We start from the raw sequence: 19,013 nt of genomic DNA on the forward strand, positions 1-19,013 counted from the left end.
AACTGAGACAAAACATGCTGTGATGTTGTAGATAAAACTCTGAGCTGTATCATGTGTTACATGAGAGAGAGACGTGTTTAAGTTAACACTATCATAACCTCATGACAAGAATCAATCGAGGTAATCACAAAGCACAGAGTAGATACGAGGCTGGTGAAGACAAAGTTCATTTAATAAAAACAAAGAAGGCACAACCGGATCGGTTCAGGACCAGATATTACAATAAAGGAACATGTCACAGAGTCTTCCTTTAGTTTCCATGTTGAGTTCTTCTCAGTAAACTGTCACAGATTTCATGTTTTTTACTGTCATGGAAGAAATAATGTCACAGATTTCATGTTTTTTACTGTCATGGAAGAAATAATGAGACTCGCAGCAGTTTTAGAACTTTAGAAAAAGTTGTACTTTGTACGTAATATTATAAAAATACTAGATGATAAAGGCAGCGGTCTAATGTACTGTGCTATCTAACACTTTAATATCTCCTGGTGTGAAAGTCAATAAGCAGAACTGTTTCACGGTTGATCATTTTTGCATCAATGTGATGAAATATCTCATTTTTAAGTTATTTCATTTCCTCAATTAGCAAAAAATACAAAAACAAAACAAAAACCGTTCGGCCATTTTATCCATGAACTCCATTTATTTTCCCAAAAAGATGTTTTATCACAAAATGTATCGACATTGTGATGCTGACGAGACCCTGTTCTGTCAATGACGTTTAAAAATGAGGAAGGAGGACGCCATCTGACGGCAGGAACAGAATCATTTTTCATTTTTTAAATGTAAATGATGAAAAGAAAAGTCACGTGAAGCGTCACGTTGACGCTCTGGTCTCTGTTTTCCTGCCATCTCTGCACCGTAAACTCTCCAATACAGACGAAGATGAATTCAAAAATAACATTTAAAGGACTGAGGTACTTGTAGTCAGTGAGCTGACAGTCCGTCCTCTTCTTCTACCTGATCCTGATCTCGAAGCACAGACAGTTGCAGGAGTCACACTCAGGAGGCTGACAGGTGCAGGCACAGTCCCATTTGGCACACTGGAAAACATCAGAGAGGAACAAGAAACGATTTCTGTGGTGAGCCAGTGTTGTCACGGTTTGATTTGTGGTTAATGTGCTGGAGCTTTGCGTTCGGAGGATACTTACAGAAGGAGACGGGCACGATTTGGTCCAACAGGAGTGCACGGTCGGCAGACGACAGTCACATGTTTCTGCCAATCTGAAGCACTGCTCGCTCACAGAAATGTTTGGACAGCAATCGCCACAATCTGAACAACAGCGGTCCTTTGGGACGGAGAACAGCGTCATCACAGAGTCTGTGCACGGTTTCATTTGTCTGGTGACAACATGGAATATTTAACAGTACTAATCTACCAAACTGAAGGAATTTAAGATGACCTGAAGAGGACAAGAACATCTGCTCCGATCCAGGAACAATGAAGAAAGATCTCCACAATGGTATAGTGCAAAATATTATTTTGAAATATAATTTTAAGGGGAAACTGACATAAAGAAATATAACTGCTTACAACCTGCTTTGGTTGTTATTTGTATTGTTGCTTTAAAAAACATTAAATAATAAAAAGACGTGACTTGTCTGGTCCTCAGTTTAACACCAAACACAAAACCTTTCTCCACACACTGACTTCAGATCAGTGTTAACTCCACATCTGTGCTGTTAGCTCCAGTAAACATCACATTTTATTTTACATTTTACAAAGTGTAATAAAGGAAAGGCCTCCCTGTCTGTGGGTAACAGTGACGGAGTCGGCAGCACCAACCTTAAGCCAGAATCGGATCCACAGCCCAACGCCCAGCACCATCATGTAAATACCCAGAGTTATCATCAGCACAGCTGGGAGAGGGATGGCGAGCCCCCAAACAGGCAACACCTGAGGACCAGAACCAGGAGACATGGACGACACTTCAGATTCTTCATGCATGGAGACAGAAAAAATGAAATATTCCTTCTTACCTGCATCGTCTTTGTTCTGAGAGGACACAGGACACCTTCACCTGTCCCCGGGCTCACATCACCTGTGAATCCTGACAGGGAGAGACAAGCAGACAGCTCAAACTGTTTAATTAACTTCATTAATTAACTTCCTGTCTGTCCAATTTGTATTTGTGTATTTTCATCAGAAACATGTTGATCAGCTCTGAAACATGTGATGTGATTTATTACGTGTTGATGTAACAAAGACTTTGACTTGTAACTCCTGTTAGTTATTAAACTCTTTATTATAGAAACTCAGCTACACGGTGACTCGGTCACACTCAGAGTTTATGGAATAAAATAAAATAAAGTTTTTAAAGTTTAAAAAAAAACAAAGAAAACATCGTTTGACTTCAACCGCAGCTAGCCGCTAACATGCTAACATCTTACCGTCCTGTGTGACTCATAGAAACGGCGGAAGAAGAATTTACATGTTCGTCTCTGACCGTGAACAGTGGAAACAAAGATAAACAGATAAATATATAAACATATAAAAATATAAATATAATCCGCCTGCCGAGGCTGCAAACATGCTAAACTGTTAGCTGTGGCGCTAGTTGCGTTGCCATGGAGTCGGACGGGGGCCCAGATGGGACAAAATCCGTGTACGGCAGCGCGAAGGGGAAAACAGACTTAATGATTCAAACAAAAGACGAGTGAGAAAACATTTTAACGTTAAGTAGATTTAAAACATGTCTTTACGTTTTTAATCAGTGAATTCCAAATCCCCCCAAATATTAAACAAACGATGTAAACGTACATTTCCCTCCAGTTATATTTAGTAGAATAAAGATAATTGGTTGTGTATGTATAAACTGGCTTATATATATGCCAAGATTAATATGGCTCATCATTTTAACACAGAATATTGCAGACTGACAGATTAAAAAGGACCACACGTGCACAAAAACACAGGACATGCTCATGAACTACAGAAATTTTATTGAACCAAATGTGGATTTTGCAAAACAGGCTTGCTCTCCATCACCTTCAGTCAGGAGCACAGTATGACCTGGCCATGGCTTTGATCGTTACTGTATTACTTCAGCATCACTACATTTTAAACGCACGTTTATAAATTATTGCATTATAGTACTGTAAATTAAAGATTCAAGTGTCCATAACCACGGGCCACATTACAGGCCTCACTTTGACCAAAGACCACCACTGACGCCCGCCGAGCTGTAATACTTAAATTGGCATCAACCAAAGAGAAAACAATTTAGAAAAATGTGCCATTCAATAAGAGCAAAGAAACCCAAATGTGCTGGACAGGTGGAGGTGGTCAGAACGTTACACGCAGGAAGCTGGGCATGTAAACAATGCAGCGTGGGATACTGAAGCAGACTGAAAGAGGGAAGTCTGTCGGCAAACTACACAATCCAATTTCTGCAGCAAATGCCTCGACAGAAATCCCTTTCCACTCGGCCCACCTGCAGCCTTTGTTATTGTAAAGTTACCCACAGAAACCTTTTTGTACACACCCAGCCCCCACCCCCATTCCCCATGACACCACTCCACTCCAACATATGGACACTCATCGTTTTATTGAAATACCTTGAAGTACAAAACAAAAAGTTACACGAAACGGTGCCTCGTGGCACACAAACCTAAAAAGAAAAAATTAAAAAAGGAAATAAACGAGGAGGGGGAAAGGAAGGAGGAAGTGTGTGGGGGGTCATCACCACTCATCCCTGATGTTGTGTGGAGCTGCAGTGGTGCGTCTTTGTGAGAGCGAGCCTGCCCCCTGGTGTCGGCGGGGGGTGATGGTGTTACAGAGTCCCATGTTTGTCAGAGGTAATTCACGCGTTAGCTAATAGGAGCTGGTGGGGCTGCGAAGGGGGAGAGGAAGAGCAACAGCAGCACATAGGAGGAGGGGGGAGGAGGGGTGAGGGGAGTTTAATGGCCTTCAAGGAGAGAAGGGGGAGAGGGCTGCTAGCAGCTTCTAGAAGCCGTGGACTTTGAGCTGCTCCTCCTTGGCCAGGTCAATCTGCAAACAACAAACAAGAATTAAGCAATGTGACCTCTGACCCCCAGTGTGTACCTAAATTTCAAGTCAGACATCTGGAAAAAAACAACAACTCCTCACCTCCATGATGAAGTGGCAGATATTCTTACGCTGGTCTCCCTGAAGCTGGATCACTTCACCATACTCTGGGTGCTCGATCACTGTCCCATTGCAAGCAAACCTCTGTGGGGGCAAAACAGTGAGTCAGTAAACAGGGACAGGAAACAATGACCAACCTGGCAGCATGTTAAAAAGACAAAACCAGGACCGTTGATGCTGCTTTAAGAGAAGAAAACATTTATTTACCTTTTTGAAGGCCTTGACTAGCTTCTTCTTGTCATAGTCGGCGGCAATGCCCTGGACAGTGGTGAGGGTCTTCCTGCCGTTCCGCTGTTGGATTCTTATGTGGATGTAGTCGTCTGTCCCGGCTGGGAGGCGGTCATCACCCTTAGTTGCATCAGCAAAGGGGTCTGTGAGGACAGGGAGAAGACAACATGAGGACAGGGAGAAGACAACATGAGGACAGGGAGAAGACATCATGAGGACAGGTTCAAACACTAAAAAACAAACACGGACACAGCCCTCCTGTCTGAACCCTGTCACTTGCATATTTTAGGCATGTCCTCGTGTCGTCCTGAGGACAGACGAGTCCTTCATCTCTGTGTTGTCACCTGGCAGGTCTGTGAAGGGTCATGTTTCAGACGGAGCATGCGCACACGTACATGCTAAATATACAGCTAACAGCTTAAGGGCGGCGTTAGGTAGCACCAAAAAAAGAAAAACGACAGCATCATGACACGGCAACTTCCGCCATCATCGCGCTAATCAAAGCTTACACCGGGTTTAACTGAGCGGGTTAAACGTCGCGTCGCTGCCGCTGTAACGAGTCTTCACGCTCAGCTCACCGGAACCTGAAGAATAAGCTAACGTCGTTAGCTCCGTCGAGGCCTAATGGCGGCCGTTTGGCCTGCTAGTTCGGCCAGAATCAAAGTCCAACTGTCAGATCTGAGGGCGGAACATTTCACCCTGAGACACACGATTATTTCACACTGGTTCATCTGACGGACATGTGTTATAATAAAGACTGAAATCTGTTACAAATCAAATTAAACGTCGAAGTCAGTGAAGCTGCCGCTAGCCCCGCTGCCGCTCGCCCTTCCCCCACCCTGTGTCTTCACTTTGATAAAACAGCACTCACCAAAAGTTTGGAGGTTCTGGATACCGGACATACGATAAGATTTGCTTTCCTTTCGTATGATAACTTGGTTAGCGAGCGGTTGGTCGGCTGACTGTGACTGTTGTGTCTGTGTTTCTCGGGTCTGGTCGCGGGGAGTCTCGGCTCTGCTCCGGCTGCTCTCACAAAATGGAGTCCGTGAAGCTCGAAGGACTGAAAAACAAGCCTTTATAGCCCCGCCCCGAAACCGACGTCAGCACGTCACTGACGTACGAGTGGGACGCCGCCAGCAGCCACGCCCTATTCTTTCTCAACTTTACTGGAAGTGTGACGTCATCATGCCGTAATATGGTCAGGAAACTTACAGAGACAGATTAATGACGTCAGACATTTCATCTTTAAATGTGATATTATAATATAATGTAATATTATATTATTAATAACAACAATTTAACACTTTGCTATTGTTGTTTTATTATTGCTATTGTTATTATTCATTTGTTTAATTAAGAATGTATTGTAGGAGTTCACAGTTCCACTATAATTGTTCTTTTGTGATTATATGAAAGAAAAATTGAATTTAATTGAAATTTGTTGCTGAGAAAGTTGCTGTGTCAATATCATGTGAATTTTCAAAATGTAAATAAAATACTATACCTGATACCTGTGTGTGTGTGTGTGTGTGTGTGTGTGGTGGTGGGGGGGTGGGGGGGGGACATTTACTCACTTATTATACACTTTTCTACAGTAACGACCTAATTTTTATCATATTTCATGTTTTTTGATCCTACGATGCTGGACTCTGTACTTCCTGTCATTCAGCTTCTCAGGTAACAGGTGATGTGTGATTCAGGAGAGACAGAGCAACAGGTTAGAATAAAACAAAAAGAAAATGAAACTATTTAGCAACTACACGTCAACACTGACAGTGAAAGACAGATATAGAAAAAATATAAACTCTTTCTCTAACAACATATTTCATACGTCTAATCATCTAACTTTGAGTGAAACATACTTTTAGCTCATGTGACAGCTGATATGTTGTGATAACTGACTCTCAACGTGATATATAATGTGTGACAACAGTGCTAACTGTTCAATGTGTATTAATACATGTAAAATTTAATCAACATTTAACATTTTCACATATCATAGATGTATAATAAACTCAGTTGTTGTCAAACTGGCACCATTAATATTTTAATTTTAGGTTTCATATTAGGTGATACAATCAATGACCTGGATATAAATGAATGAATGTCCCCCTCGCAGAGGAATCTAATCTAGCCAGTCTAACAGGGTGGAGCTTTTTTTTAACGATAGCTAAAATTATTTCTGTGCTTCTGCTTCCTTGTTGTGATCTAAAATAAACAGCAGCAGCATTTCAATACACAAGGCCTATTTTTGTGTAATGGTTATTTGATTGGATGCATTTATTCCCACATGAGCGCACAGTTAAATTTAGGTTGATTGTAAAAAAGTGTTTTAGCAACACGCAGAAGATTTTGTCCCCTTCCAGTGACAGTTTAATTTCTCAGAAATATAAAGCCATTATGATATATGTAAACAAAGACATGTTTGGAGAATTTTATAACTTGTTGGCACTATATGAATAAAATTGAAACTTTGCCAATACTCTAACATCTCTCCTGCAACATTACATTACAATGAAACCTTACTGGTTCAGCTGCACTGGTCTTGTTATGACCTAAGGGCTGGGACTCAAGATTTGAAAATCCTCACCTGGTTATAAATATCTGGTCTTATCAGCATCACAGTATTCAACCTGCCAAGTCAGAGAGATCATCTGATTCAGCTTAAATATTTAGACTGACTTGTTCTTCTTGGGGTCGTACCTTCTGTATTTCATAAACTGTGTGTATAAACGTGAACACCAAAACTCAGAGTGGGTAATAAACAAAGAAGACGTTGTAGACAAAACACCAAATCTTTAATGAAAGTCACATTTGTCATCCATGACCATGTGGGGGAAAAAAACAAACAAAAAAAACATTGTACAAAAGGTGAGACTGTAGCAACCGCACCACTGGTAGTCACAGGATGATTCTGGAGAATACTGGATACATCCAAGCACTCAGCAGAGCAACACGCCACCTTAACAGCTAACCAGCAATACTCAACTGCTACACAACTGCGCCTAGTGCACAAAAATAAAAAATAAAATACAAGCAGGATTAGGATCAAAAATGTTAAAGAAAACAAAGACACTGAGTGTCGAGTCCTGGAGAATTAAACTAAACGCTTTAACGAGGTGAGTTTATACCTTAAAATCTGAACCTGAAACATTCAAACTGACGTCTTAGACTTTACCTTCAGTTTACATCAGCGTGTGAGATTTGTAATTACACTGAACATTTATCACAGGAGTTAAAATGATCCGCCGTCCCGGCTAACAAAGACACCCTGAGCTGCAGGAATCAGAGCTAGGAAGGAAGCAGGTACCTTCAGCTTTTGAGAGATTACGTCAGATTAATGAAACGATTCCACTGAAAACAGTAATGTAAGCAAACTTTAAAGATCGGTGTGGATTATGCCACTTTGGATGTTTTGTTTTTTTAAATCTCAGGTTTAAGAAATAAGCAGTAGTAAACGGCTTCTTCAGAGCCCTGGTGTGTCCAACTATGCGACAGCACCACAGGCCTGTATCACAGCAAGAGGACAGAAGTACTAAGGTTACCATCAGTGAGACCTCAGTGAAATGTTTCCATGTCAGGTCATCTCTAATGACAACAGTCAGCTGTAGCTCTGGAAATGTTACAATAATCTTTGCGTTCTGTAAAAATGATAAAGAATAAAACTGGTGTATGAATGCTTGCGTCTTTCATGTAAACACACATCGCTGGATTGAGTCAGTTGGTGACCAAATCTATGTAACCAAGAATTAAAGTACTCTCTGCACTCTGTACTTGCTTCTCGATACAGGCCGTGGGGGAGAAGAGCTTAGAAAGGAAAGGGGCAACTTAAAGCACGACTCCAAAATTAAACATGAGCACATTGTTTATTATCTTGAATAATCATAACAAAAGCAAGTCGGAGCAGAGACTCTGCTCCATGTTGCGCTAGATCGTTAAAATCAGAAACAAGTTATGAAGAAATAAAAGTCATAGCACATCGATGAAATGGGGGAGGAGAAAAAAAAAAAAAAGAAAAAGCCCTTTTTGTGGCTAAATGAAGAAAAACAAACAAGCATGGAAGACAATAATAACCTTTGACAGCAGGACACTGGAGCTTGCGTGGGATCCAGTCGTCGACTTGAAGTTCTGAAGTCACCTTAAAATAAAAAAAAGAAAAGTCAAAACAGGAACAGTTAGGAGCTTTTGATTGGTCAACATGCTTTGTAACCCCCCAGAACTTTGTCATTTGGACCGGGCCAGTACTGATCTGATGTTTATCAAAAACTGATTTAGTCCCATAGAAAGAGATTTAGAATTATCTACATACTGACTTTAAATGCAGTCACCATGTGGCAGAGAGCGAGTTATGAAAGTTGCAGGAATGACGAGCAACACCTGACCCGGTGAGATCAGAGGTCAGCGGCTTGAACAGACAGTTCAACTCAAATGTAACGATTTGCTGCTTTTACCTTTTCATAACTGAATCTGTTTTGTTATTCCTATAGCCACAGTAATCATCTTATCACTTTGTTTATTTTTCCAGCTGTTCATATTAACTTGGATTTTATGTGTTGATCAGGATTACTTAATGTGCCGATTTCCAGACCAGCAGAGGACTTCATCTATAAACACATAAGGGGGTCATTTGTGCCCCCCTACAGCATACCTCAACAAAACAAATGTTTTAATTTGAATCAAGAACAGATGTGGGCAGGAAAATGGTCTGAAGTGGGACTGACATGGAGAGGGCAGTTGGACAAACCTCAGTGTCTCAGCAGCAGCACCTGGATGGATAGTCACATGACCTGGAGGACAGTTTTATTGTCCAGTGGCAGTCAGACGTACCTCAACACCAAACCCCAACACTGCCTGCCTCCACCCTGCTGCACAGACACCCTCACCAGCAGCAGCAGGCGGCCTGTGGGCAGCTCACCTCACACCTTCTAACTGCTCATACTGCCTCAGCTCAGCTCAAACTCCACTTTAGCAAACAGGATGCCGCAGCTTGGGAAGGAGAGAATTCCAGATTTGGTTTACCGTCAGAACCGTTCAAAAACACTTTGCTCAGTATGCAGTAAATATTATGAGCCTGTACTCTGAGTATGACAGAACATCCAACTATGGCTTTAAGAACTTATGTTGGAGAAATTCACATGCATCCATGATGCATCCATACCAGTTCATGAAGCATTATTAGTTTTGGGAGCCAGTCAGGGTCCCTCATGAATTGGCTGCTAGGTGATAAATAAACCAGCTACACCCACGTTAACTAAACTGTGTCCAACCCTGAGACAGTTAAACATCGAAGCATCAGCTTCATCCCGTCCAGACTCACCTGTTGCTGACATGCTGCGCTCTATGGGGACTCGCCTCCGTTTTCTGCTGCAGACTTGGGCTGGCTTTTAGATCTCGACCTGGACCCTCTTTTGGAGGACGGGGTGTGGCTTCTGGACCTGGATCTGGACTTGGACTTGGACTTGGATTTGGACTTGGACCGGGACCTGGATCTAGATCTGGAACGAGATTGGGACTTGGCCTTGGCCTTCTTGTTCCTGGGAGAGTGGGACTTGGATCTGGAGTAGGACCGGGATCTGGACTTGCTGTAGCGGGATCTGCTTCGGGAACGAGAGCGGCTCCTGCTGCGGGATCTGCTGCGTCTTCTGTGTCTCGGGCTGGGGGAATAGCTGAATACATTCAGTGGGTTGAGTTATCGTCTACAATGTGACAACAGCTGGTGCTGAACTGAGGACAACATGATCTGCAGTGGCCTCAGAAGGACTGCAGGACACACAAGACACGAGCCAACACGCTGCTTACTCAAAATGACTACATCAGGAAAAACAGGAATACTGAGTTAGAGTGCAGAACACGTGGTGTACAGCTGTGGGTTTAGAAAACCTGAATATTGTTCCGATCACTGTCTGATCTCGTTCACGTGCAGAACATCTGTTCTGCTCAAAGCCCGAGGCCACGAGGACTGTAGCAGACTAACCCTAACACTAAGACACGCGCTTCTTCTCACCTTCTGCTCCGGCGTCCGTGCCCGCTGTGCCTCCTGGCCGGCCCTCCTCGCCGCCCTCCGCCGTAGTGGGAGTCAGGGGGTCTGCCGTACCGGGCCATCTGAACCCGCAGCTCCCGGCCGTCGAGCAGCGCGCCGTCCATGGCGTCCATCGCGTCCTCGGCGTCCCGCTTGTCGTGGAAGCGCACGAAGGCGAAGCCGCGACTCTCCTTCGTGTAGCGGTCTCGGGGGATGTAGACGTCCCCTACTCGGCCGTACTTCTCGAAGACACGTCTGAGGGTCTCGGGCGAGGTTCGGTACGTTAAGTTGTCCACTTTGAGGGAAGTCATGCCGTCGACGTCCGGCGGAGCGCGGCCGTAACTCATGGCGGCGAGCGCGTGCGGCCTGGCGGCCTTCAAACACTCAAACCTCGGCTACGAGCGAGCCGAGCCGTCCCTCGGTCCAACACACAGACCGGAGCGCGGGATCTAACCGGAGTCTCTGCGCGTGCAGCAGTTTAGGCGGCAAAGCAGAAAAATAACCGACGTGTTCGCGCGCAGCTCGGTCCACGTCGACTCAACCGCCCGGAACCAGCGAGACTGACTTCTTCCTCGGCCTCATGACGAGCAGTCCTCGGGGTTATATCAGCCGCGCGGCGCCCCCTGGTGGAGGCACTTTAATTTAATTTAAAAAATAAAAGCGCCAAAACTCGTCAAACTAAATAAAACAAATATTTACGTTTTGACGAGACGTCTCAGTTTATCACGAATCAACATGTTTGCTAAAGTTTGTATTATATAACTAATGTTCCACAGTTTGTAATATTGTTTTATTTTAAACCGGAAGTAGTTTTCCTTGTAGTTGCTAGAGAGCTTCTTTGTGTTTTTAAACTCTTTAATATTCTTCTTTGTGTTTTTAAACTCTTCAATATTCATAAAAACTCGATAACAAATCAACAGACTTGGTTTTAAGTCACATACACGCGTGTTTGTGTGTTTATAACTCAACAAAGACCCGGAAGTGGGATGACTTGTCCGCAGACGTCACAAACAGCTGGATGGGTTTAAGCTGGGCCGCTCGCGCTGACTCGGCTCCGCGCGGAGCGTTTGTAGATCAGCTGATGCTGAAACAGTCCGCGCGTCACAGCCTGCAGTCAGCTGACGGACTCACATGACAACCCGAGGCTCGGACACGTCCTGTTCACCGGCGCCGTGAAAGTGATCCAGATCATCGAGGATCCGAGTTTGACCCGAGGGAAGCCGGCATGTTTAGTTTAGTTTAGGGAGCACACGGAGGAGGTGAACGGCTGAGGAGGTCCAGGAGGAGCAGACACAGTTGCTGTTGGTAAGTTTAGTTTTTAATGTCACGAACATAATGACAGCCTGTCTGTGCTCAGCCATGATGGTCCTTCATGAAACTTTGTACTCAGACACATTGTGTCTTCTTATGATCCGCCTCAGTACCCAGGTCGTTTCAGGTCTTTCTATGCTGATATCAAGCTGGTGAACTCTTTACTGACAGAGTCATTGTTGTGTGCTGTCAGGAAGCTTGTAGCACTTGTGTTCTTTTAAATGAACAGATTTATGAATGGAGTTTCTTTAATGAGTGAGTGAGTTCCCAGGCTGAGTTCCACTTCTCTTCTTCTATTTTCAGATTCTTCTCTCCACTAGTTTTCTTTCTGTCATCACTTCCTCGAGGAAACATCCTGCAAAATGAGTCCGGAGGGGAAAAGGCTGTTAAACATTGTCATCCTAGGCTTCGGCTTCATGTTCATGTTCACCGCGTTTCAAACATGCGGCAACATAGAGGTGAGTTGGATTTACTGGTGCACGTTGTAGACTGATCACACGTAACTTCAGATCCATCAGTCCTCAACAAAACTCTTTCTTCATCTCCACAGCAAACTGTTTTAAAGAGCTTCAACAGCACGGAGTTCCACGGCAGCGGATACACGAGGTGAACTCCTTCCATCTGATCTGATGGCTCAGTGTATCTGTGCAGATGTTTGGCTGTGGATTCAGACATTCCCGGCACAGACCTGGTTTCACTTTCTATAATCGAGTTTGTTGCACAGAAATCCTTGAAGGATAATTAAATCTTCGGTAAACTGTTTTGAGGAACAAAGTTTGCTTTGACTTCAGTTTGCACAGGTCACTCAGGGTTTTTTTTTTTGTTTTTTTTTTAATCTTTCCACCTAAGAAATCTCTGAAACCTTCCCAGAATGCATTGTTTATTTACAGTGCATCACTGTGTGCATTAACTCTCCTGACATCTGTCACTCGCAGCATGGCCATCATCTATGGAGTTTTCTCTGCATCCAACCTGATCGCCCCGTCAGTGGTGACTGTCATTGGACCTCAGCTGTCCATGTTTTTTAGTGGGCTTTTGTACAGGTGAGCCATCGCTGACTAACAAACTCCTGCTCTGCTGTTTTCATGCGAGTTCTAACGTCTCCTCATGTTCTCTACAGCGGCTACATCGCCATGTTCATTTACCCGTACACTTGGAGCTTCTACACGGCGTCTGTGCTTGTTGGAATAGGAGCGGCCGGTAAACAGACGTCATCTTATGACCTGTTCTACATGTGGAACACGTCTTCTCCGTGTTTATATTTCCTCTTTGTGTTTCAGTCCTGTGGACGGCTCAGGGAAATGTGCTTGCCATTAACTCCTCTGATGACACCATTGGAAGAAATAGTGGCATTTTTTGGGCGCTGCTGCAGTTCAGGTGAACATTTCTGAAGTTTCATGGAGCTTTCATGTGTTAGCTTCAGATCTGAATGTACACTTTATCCACATCCTTCACCTCTCTGCAGCTTATTCTTTGGAAATCTGTACATCTACTGTGCCTGGCATGGACACGTTCACATCACAGGTAGGAAGTGTTTCATAAAATCTCATGTGCATGTATGTTTTTATCGCTATTCACAGAGACTCATGGCCACTTCTCGTATGAAGTTTCATTTTAAGCTTATGACTCATGTTGCGTGTCTCAGACAAGGACCGTCAGACGGTGTTCATCTCTCTCACCGTGATCAGTCTGGTGGGTTGCTTCCTCTTCTTTCTGATCCGTAAACCCGACCCAGAAACAGTTTCATCTGAGGCGTCAGACGGAAGTCTGCAGGTCGAGTCCACGGAGAGCTTCTCCACAACCAGGTGAGTGTTGTCAGGATTCCCATGAGTCCTGGTAAACCTGGAATTCTGTTACTGTATGTCACTCAGTCAGTCATGGAAAAGTCCTGGAAAAAGTCTAAATTCTTCGAACTGTCCTGGAGAAAACAATGAGTTGTCCTTAAATAGTTTTTCATGTATGTTCAGGGTTTTATATCAACTTTTTATAAAGGGTCAAACAGCAGCAGGAAGACAGAAAACTCGTCAGCATCAACACGTTTGCCGTGTCGAGAGAAAAAGCAGGAAGTGACATGACAAATGTCACAACTCTCAACTGCTTCCATTGTGTACATGTATGTTCTCAGAGATATCACGTTATAAAGAAACCGTCTCCAGGCGAAATATCCATTTAGTAAAAGTCAGTAATCATAATCTGAGCTCTGCTAGCAGCTGTGATGCGTTCAGGTCCTTGAGGTGTCTCTGTTTATTCTGCCGGTTCAGTGTTCGATGTATCGACACATGTCATTTGTCTTGCCTGTCGTTTGGGGAAAGATCAGTGAAGCTGTAAGAGCTGATTCCTAAATAGTAATTCACCGCAGGCACGCTGTTTTATTGATGAAAGATATTTATTGTGTCATTTCTGTCGAGCTGTAGTTCGGGGGCCCAAGATGTCTGACCGTGCCCCAGCTTGAGCCTCTTTTCTGGGACATTCTCATCGTCAGTGCTGCATAACATAACACCATTTACATATAAGACATCCACAAAGGAGCCTCCATAGATTGTGGAAAGTGTCCCGCAGATGTCTGGGAAAATATTTTTTTAAAAGACAGATGGTAGCTTCGTTCATCCCGCCAGGAAGGGATGATATTTTTTTTCCAGTGGAACAGTAACGGACGAGACAGCTGACCTTTAACTGTAAATGCTATCCTTTGTGGAGTTTTCTACATTTCTCTTTGAAACTGCTGTGATACAGTCGCCACGGCAACAGAGTTCAGTTTAGGGACGAGCTGGAAGGTGAAAATGTCCGAGCAGAAAATATGAGCCTGGAAAAGGTTGAGGGACTTGAGACAAAAAGTTCCACGTAGTGTCACAATGTCTTCATCAGTTTCCGTCCTCTTCTTTGCAGCTCGCCTCGCTCAGGCCTCTGCTCACAGGCTCTGGACGCTTTTGGTACGTTTATTAAATTGGCCACTTCACGAACTTTCAGTGTAACAGAACTGTCTCGTGTGTTAACATCCGTCTTTCTTCTTTTTTACAGTCAAAGCATGTAAAATATTTGTCACCAAAGAGATGCTGCTGCTGAGCTTGTCCATCGGATACTCAGGTGGGTGATCAGGTGTGTTGTGGCAGGCAGAAGCCAAACTAACGTGAGTGTACGTGACTCTGAATTCTCTGTCTGCCCTCTCAGGCCTGGAGCTCACTTTTTACAGTGGGGTGTACGGGACGTGTATCGGAGCCATGACACAGTTTGGTCAAGATGCAAAGAGTTTGATCGGGATCTCTGGCATTTGCATCGGCATAGGAGAGATCTTAGGTGAGTCCTCTGTGCTGTGAGCCTCTTCACCTTATTTATGATGCAGGCTGTCACATGACAAGAAAACCACCTGAGTCAGAGACTGATTTGTTTTCTTTGCTGTGTCTTGCCAGGAGGGGGCGTGTTTGGGATGCTGAACAAGTGCAACCGGTATGGGAGGAACCCCGTGGTGCTGCTGGGACTCATCACTCACTTTGTCGCCTTCTACCTGATTTTCCTCAACATCGCCAGCGACGCTCCCATAGCCCCGGAAGCGGGAACGGATCTGCAGGCCTACATCAGCCCCAGGTACAAAGATCACAGCGAGGTTCAGACAGAGAGGAGACAGAGAGGATCTGTTCACACCTGAGGGGTGTCTCATAAGGCAACATGTTTATTCAGGCTGAAGGTTATTGAACAAACTGGAGGTTCAGAGGTCTGGAACCAGAACCAGGTTTCATAAAGGAAGTCTGGCTTGTGTAAATGTGGTCCAGTCCGATCCGGTCCAGTCCAGGTCAGTCTGGAAAAACACTTTACTTTTGAATGTGCTTCTGTTCACTGTTGTCCCACAATGCACTGCACAAAGGGAATGGAGAAGCTCCAAAAAATTAAAATAAAATGTGGTGAGGAAGAACGACAGTGTACGGTTCATAATGTACACCATTTGTTTTCTGTTCTTTACTTTCCAGTGAAGGTCTGAACATCAGTCACTCGTTACACTGTTACACAGGTGAAATGCAAAATGTGAATATTGTGATTGATTACCGGCAGGTTTGTGATCCAAACATGTCAAACTTAGTGTTTGGTTTGGAGAACTGTTCCTCTACTGCTGCACTGTGAACACGAAGCAGTTTAAAGTTTATGTCAAACATTTTGTCAGACACAGTTGTGTTTTGTCTCTTTTTTGGAAAATGAATTGTGCTCAAAATATGAGTGTGTGAGTCTGTACGCATGAATACATAAAAAGAATGGTTACAAAGTGGGAACCACACATGTAGAGTGGAAAGAAATGGAAATGATTTAAGAGGTGCTGGATTATTTACTCGATATTTAATGTTTTAAATATCACGGATAACCTAAACACCAGTATCATGACACCTCTGGTACAAAACAACACAATGATTCTGATTATTATTATTATTATTATTATTATTATTATTATTATTATTATTATTATTATATTTTCTTGCTTGAGTTTCATCTCTTACATTCATTTACAGCACTCATCATTCAAAGATTATTCACATTACTCACACTGAACTGACCTCACATGATTAAAGTCCTGCAGCTCCTCTGAACAAAGTCCGAGCTCAGTGCAGTTTTATCTTCTTTGTTTTGATGTGTTCTGTTTTGTCTTCTTGTATCTTTGTTCCTGATTTGATCACCTCAGTCTGGTTTTCCAGGCTGTCTTGATCAGACTTGATTTGGTCTTTTGAACTGTGACGTTTTGTGTTTTTGTGGCTCAGCGTCGGCGTGGCGTTGCTCTGCAGCTTCTTGCTCGGTTTGGGCGACAGCTGCTTCAACACTCAGCTCCTCAGCATCATCGGCTTCATGTTCCGTGACAACAGCGCTCCGGCCTTCGCTGCCTTCAAGTTCATCCAGGTGAGTTTCAACATGAAGCAAGTTCAAACAGGGAACAGAAAATGTGCAGAGTGTAGATTATTAGATGTTTAGGATCAGGGTGTTGATCCTGACCTTGTTGTGTTTTCTCTCAGTCCATCATGGCCGCTCTGGCCTTCTTCTACAGTAACTACCTGCTGCTGCACTGGCAGCTGCTCATCCTGGTCGTGATGGGTTTTCTGGGCTCCGTGACCTTCTTCATGGCCGAGTGGCTGGCCGAGTCCAACAGACAAGAATCGGACTACGACAGCATCTGACGTGTGTCGGCTGAGGATGAGGAGGGCACAGCTGGACAAATCACCAGGTCATGAAGAAGAACATATCCCAGCCTGCCACTGTGGTATGTTTTGCTTTTTACAGATCCGATCTGTACGAAGCCTGACAGCGGCTACAGGAACCAAACTTTAATCTCAACATTTATCTGTACTAAACCAAAAAGAGGTGACGTGCCTCAGCTTGGTTTGTTCACGGCCTCAGTCTTATTATATCATAATCTGAAAGAATTAAGAAAAGACGTCACTGAGGCATGATGGGTAGATATCCTTTAATCAAATGAAAACACTTTTGATTCCAGGCTGGGCGATAATAAAGAATGAAGGGTCCCTCTGTTAGTGCCTGTAAGAAGAGATCCTGGTCAATGATGCTGACTTTATTACACAAACATCCTGTTTTATTTTGTCACTGGTTTAAAGGATCATATCATGCTGATATTCTATGTTTTTCATCTTGTCAACAAATTTTCATGAAAAGACCAAAAACAGCATCTTCAATCTGTGTTTGATTAAACGCTGCAGTGTGGAGACAGTTTAGGGAACTTAAAAAATCAAACTGTATATGTGTGAGGTGTTTTAAAGAGTACAAACCATGGGGCTGAGAGTTCCAGGCAGGATCAGAAACACGTTGCTGCTTTTGGTCTTTTCATGCGATTTGAAGACAACCTCATTCTTTAAGTGTTTCCACTACGTCTTCACAAACTCACATGTCTGTTATAATATTGTTCTGCACTGTCAGAGACTGTGATTCACACCACATGAAGCCGTTCAGTCACAAGGTAGTCACAACATTACAATTAACTTTTAAGACCGATATCCTGCAAGACGAGGGGTTCACCTGCCAAGTGAATCAAAGCAGTTAAAAGGGAAATGTTACCAAGAGACTGAGCTCAGTCTCACCCTGCCATGCTGTTTGTCTTTTATTCCTGCATCAGACACGCAGAGCTGAATAACTGCTTTAGTTGTAATAAGATTCAGTTCGTCAGGACGACCCGTGACTCTGCATTCCAGGAAGCATTTCATAATCACAAGAGGGTGACAGCGTTTAGGTCAAATGCAATTAATAAAGGCTGTTTGGTTTTTCTCTTCCCTTGGACAGTGACGTGTAATGCAGAGGAATTCACTTCACATCTTCACCTCAGTAACAACAGACAGGTTTTTTTCTGCGCTAGCAGCACGGCTCTGTAGACGAGTGTGAAATATCTCGTCAGCGACTGGACAAACTGTGTTCAGACATTCGGGTTCCTCACAGGATGTACTGTAATAACTCCACCAGTGACTGAAGCTGTGGGGGAGTCACGTGTGTTGTATTCCTTAGCTCCTACAATTCCCATAATGCAACCAGTTTGTTTCCTGTTAAATGTGCTCTGTAGATTTTTTTGACCACTTTTAGTGCTGGAGAGAAATGTTTTTAAAAGAGGGCGTCCATATTCTTTGTAACGCTGTATGTGTGTGAGCAATATGCCAACACTGATGTGAACAATTCCAAATATTTCCAATATCAAATGTTTTATGAGGAAGGAAATACACTCGACACATTCAAGGACACACACGCTTTGCCCCTTTTTTAAATGCTGACCTCTGTTTCAAACAACAAACATGTGATTCATGCTCGCAGCATGATGAACCCTCTACATATAAGTTAGCAGAGACCTGGTTTTTACATTAACTCTGAAACAAAGTGTGGACCTCAGCTTTAAACACACTGTGGATCCTTTACGATGAGCCTGACAGAGCTGCTAGCGGGATCAAAGACTCAGTCATTGTTGCATGTGAAATGATTTGAAGCTGATGTCATACCAACACAGTGTGAACGTGTGACGGCCTTATATAATGTTTAAGTGGGAACGGGCAACAAAACTCTCTATGCTGGTTTTTCATTTTGTGTCAAGTGTCAAATTTCTGTCATGAAGGACATTATTCTAATTAATTTATTGCTAAATGAAACATTTGGGGTTGGGTTTGCTCAAGTTTTGTTTCATGTTGCGACAGCAACAGATGCAATCAGTGTCAAGGATGTGAAGGGAAATGCATGTACACTATGACGATGATTTTATACTTGAATGTAGTTATTAAGAATGACACCCATGCCTTTGCTTGCTTGTTTGTATTATCAATAAAACATTATTTTGAACATTAGTCGTGTGCTGAATGAACCAAAAACTGTAAGCTATGTGTAATC

The 19,013-nt window shown here is 43.4% G+C and overlaps 4 protein-coding genes across 8 annotated transcripts; 1 reads left to right on the forward strand and 3 right to left on the reverse strand.

Moving 5' to 3' along the window:
* Nucleotides 1-793: 793 nt before the first annotated feature.
* Nucleotides 794-2,672, reverse strand: si:ch211-198p11.6 (uncharacterized). Its single transcript, XM_010736430.3, has 5 exons — nt 2,392-2,672; nt 1,981-2,051; nt 1,787-1,897; nt 1,152-1,289; nt 794-1,043 (listed from the first exon to the last, which is right to left on the reverse strand). Exons 2-5 carry the CDS (start codon nt 1,984-1,986, stop codon nt 957-959), a joined length of 342 nt encoding a protein of 113 aa, XP_010734732.1. The 5' UTR covers nt 1,987-2,051; nt 2,392-2,672; the 3' UTR covers nt 794-956.
* A 254-nt stretch (nt 2,673-2,926) lies between these two features.
* eif1 (eukaryotic translation initiation factor 1) lies at nt 2,927-5,395 on the reverse strand. The gene is made up of 4 exons (XM_010736429.3): nt 5,208-5,395; nt 4,316-4,479; nt 4,091-4,192; nt 2,927-3,991 (listed from the first exon to the last, which is right to left on the reverse strand). Exons 1-4 carry the CDS (start codon nt 5,236-5,238, stop codon nt 3,947-3,949), a joined length of 342 nt encoding a protein of 113 aa, XP_010734731.1. The 5' UTR covers nt 5,239-5,395; the 3' UTR covers nt 2,927-3,946.
* Nucleotides 5,396-7,112: 1,717 nt separating this feature from the next.
* On the reverse strand, nt 7,113-10,950 carry srsf2b (serine and arginine rich splicing factor 2b). 5 transcript variants are annotated; one of them, XR_002042993.2, is made up of 5 exons: nt 10,341-10,949; nt 9,654-10,002; nt 9,164-9,322; nt 8,411-8,474; nt 7,113-7,341 (listed from the first exon to the last, which is right to left on the reverse strand). XR_002042993.2 is itself a non-coding variant. In XM_010736428.3 (3 exons), the coding sequence occupies exons 1-2, from the start codon at nt 10,700-10,702 to the stop codon at nt 9,675-9,677; spliced, it is 678 nt and encodes a 225-aa protein (XP_010734730.1). In that variant the 5' UTR covers nt 10,703-10,950; the 3' UTR covers nt 7,113-8,474; nt 9,654-9,674. The 5 variants fall into 5 exon arrangements, 2 of the variants coding, with proteins under 2 accessions (XP_010734730.1, XP_010734729.1); XR_797113.3 differs by having other exon boundaries at nt 7,113-8,474; XR_797114.3 differs by lacking the exon at nt 9,164-9,322 and having other exon boundaries at nt 7,116-7,341.
* A 384-nt stretch (nt 10,951-11,334) lies between these two features.
* Nucleotides 11,335-18,970, forward strand: mfsd11 (major facilitator superfamily domain containing 11). Its single transcript, XM_010736426.3, has 14 exons — nt 11,335-11,660; nt 11,970-12,124; nt 12,217-12,272; nt 12,602-12,709; nt 12,787-12,866; nt 12,947-13,043; nt 13,132-13,190; nt 13,312-13,471; nt 14,553-14,596; nt 14,685-14,750; nt 14,835-14,960; nt 15,074-15,248; nt 16,406-16,541; nt 16,655-18,970. Exons 2-14 carry the CDS (start codon nt 12,029-12,031, stop codon nt 16,814-16,816), a joined length of 1,365 nt encoding a protein of 454 aa, XP_010734728.2. The 5' UTR covers nt 11,335-11,660; nt 11,970-12,028; the 3' UTR covers nt 16,817-18,970.
* The last annotated feature ends 43 nt before the right edge of the window (nt 18,971-19,013 follow it).

Source organism: Larimichthys crocea, chromosome XII, assembly GCF_000972845.2.
Source record: "Larimichthys crocea isolate SSNF chromosome XII, L_crocea_2.0, whole genome shotgun sequence".
Classification (NCBI taxonomy): domain Eukaryota; kingdom Metazoa; phylum Chordata; class Actinopteri; family Sciaenidae; genus Larimichthys; species Larimichthys crocea.

Excerpts from the sequence above, each read along its gene's own strand:
- mfsd11 (XM_010736426.3), top strand. The coding sequence starts at position 12,029 with ATGAGTCCGGAGGGGAAAAGGCTGTTAAACATTGTCATCCTAGGCTTC. Across the intron at positions 13,472-14,552 it reads GAGAGCTTCTCCACAACCAG|CTCGCCTCGCTCAGGCCTCT; the intron begins GTGAGTGTTGTC and ends TCTTCTTTGCAG. Across the intron at positions 15,249-16,405 it reads CAGGCCTACATCAGCCCCAG|CGTCGGCGTGGCGTTGCTCT; the intron begins GTACAAAGATCA and ends TTTGTGGCTCAG.
- srsf2b (XM_010736427.3), bottom strand. The coding sequence starts at position 10,702 with ATGAGTTACGGCCGCGCTCCGCCGGACGTCGACGGCATGACTTCCCTC. Across the intron at positions 10,003-10,340 it reads CACGGACGCCGGAGCAGAAG|CTATTCCCCCAGCCCGAGAC; the intron begins GTGAGAAGAAGC and ends GAATGTATTCAG.
- eif1 (XM_010736429.3), bottom strand. The coding sequence starts at position 5,238 with ATGTCCGGTATCCAGAACCTCCAAACTTTTG. Across the intron at positions 4,480-5,207 it reads CCAGAACCTCCAAACTTTTG|ACCCCTTTGCTGATGCAACT; the intron begins GTGAGTGCTGTT and ends CTGTCCTCACAG. Across the intron at positions 3,992-4,090 it reads TCTGCCACTTCATCATGGAG|ATTGACCTGGCCAAGGAGGA; the intron begins GTGAGGAGTTGT and ends TGTTGTTTGCAG.
- si:ch211-198p11.6 (XM_010736430.3), bottom strand. Across the intron at positions 1,290-1,786 it reads GGATCCGATTCTGGCTTAAG|GACCGCTGTTGTTCAGATTG; the intron begins GTTGGTGCTGCC and ends TCCGTCCCAAAG. Across the intron at positions 1,044-1,151 it reads AATCGTGCCCGTCTCCTTCT|TGTGCCAAATGGGACTGTGC; the intron begins GTAAGTATCCTC and ends GATGTTTTCCAG.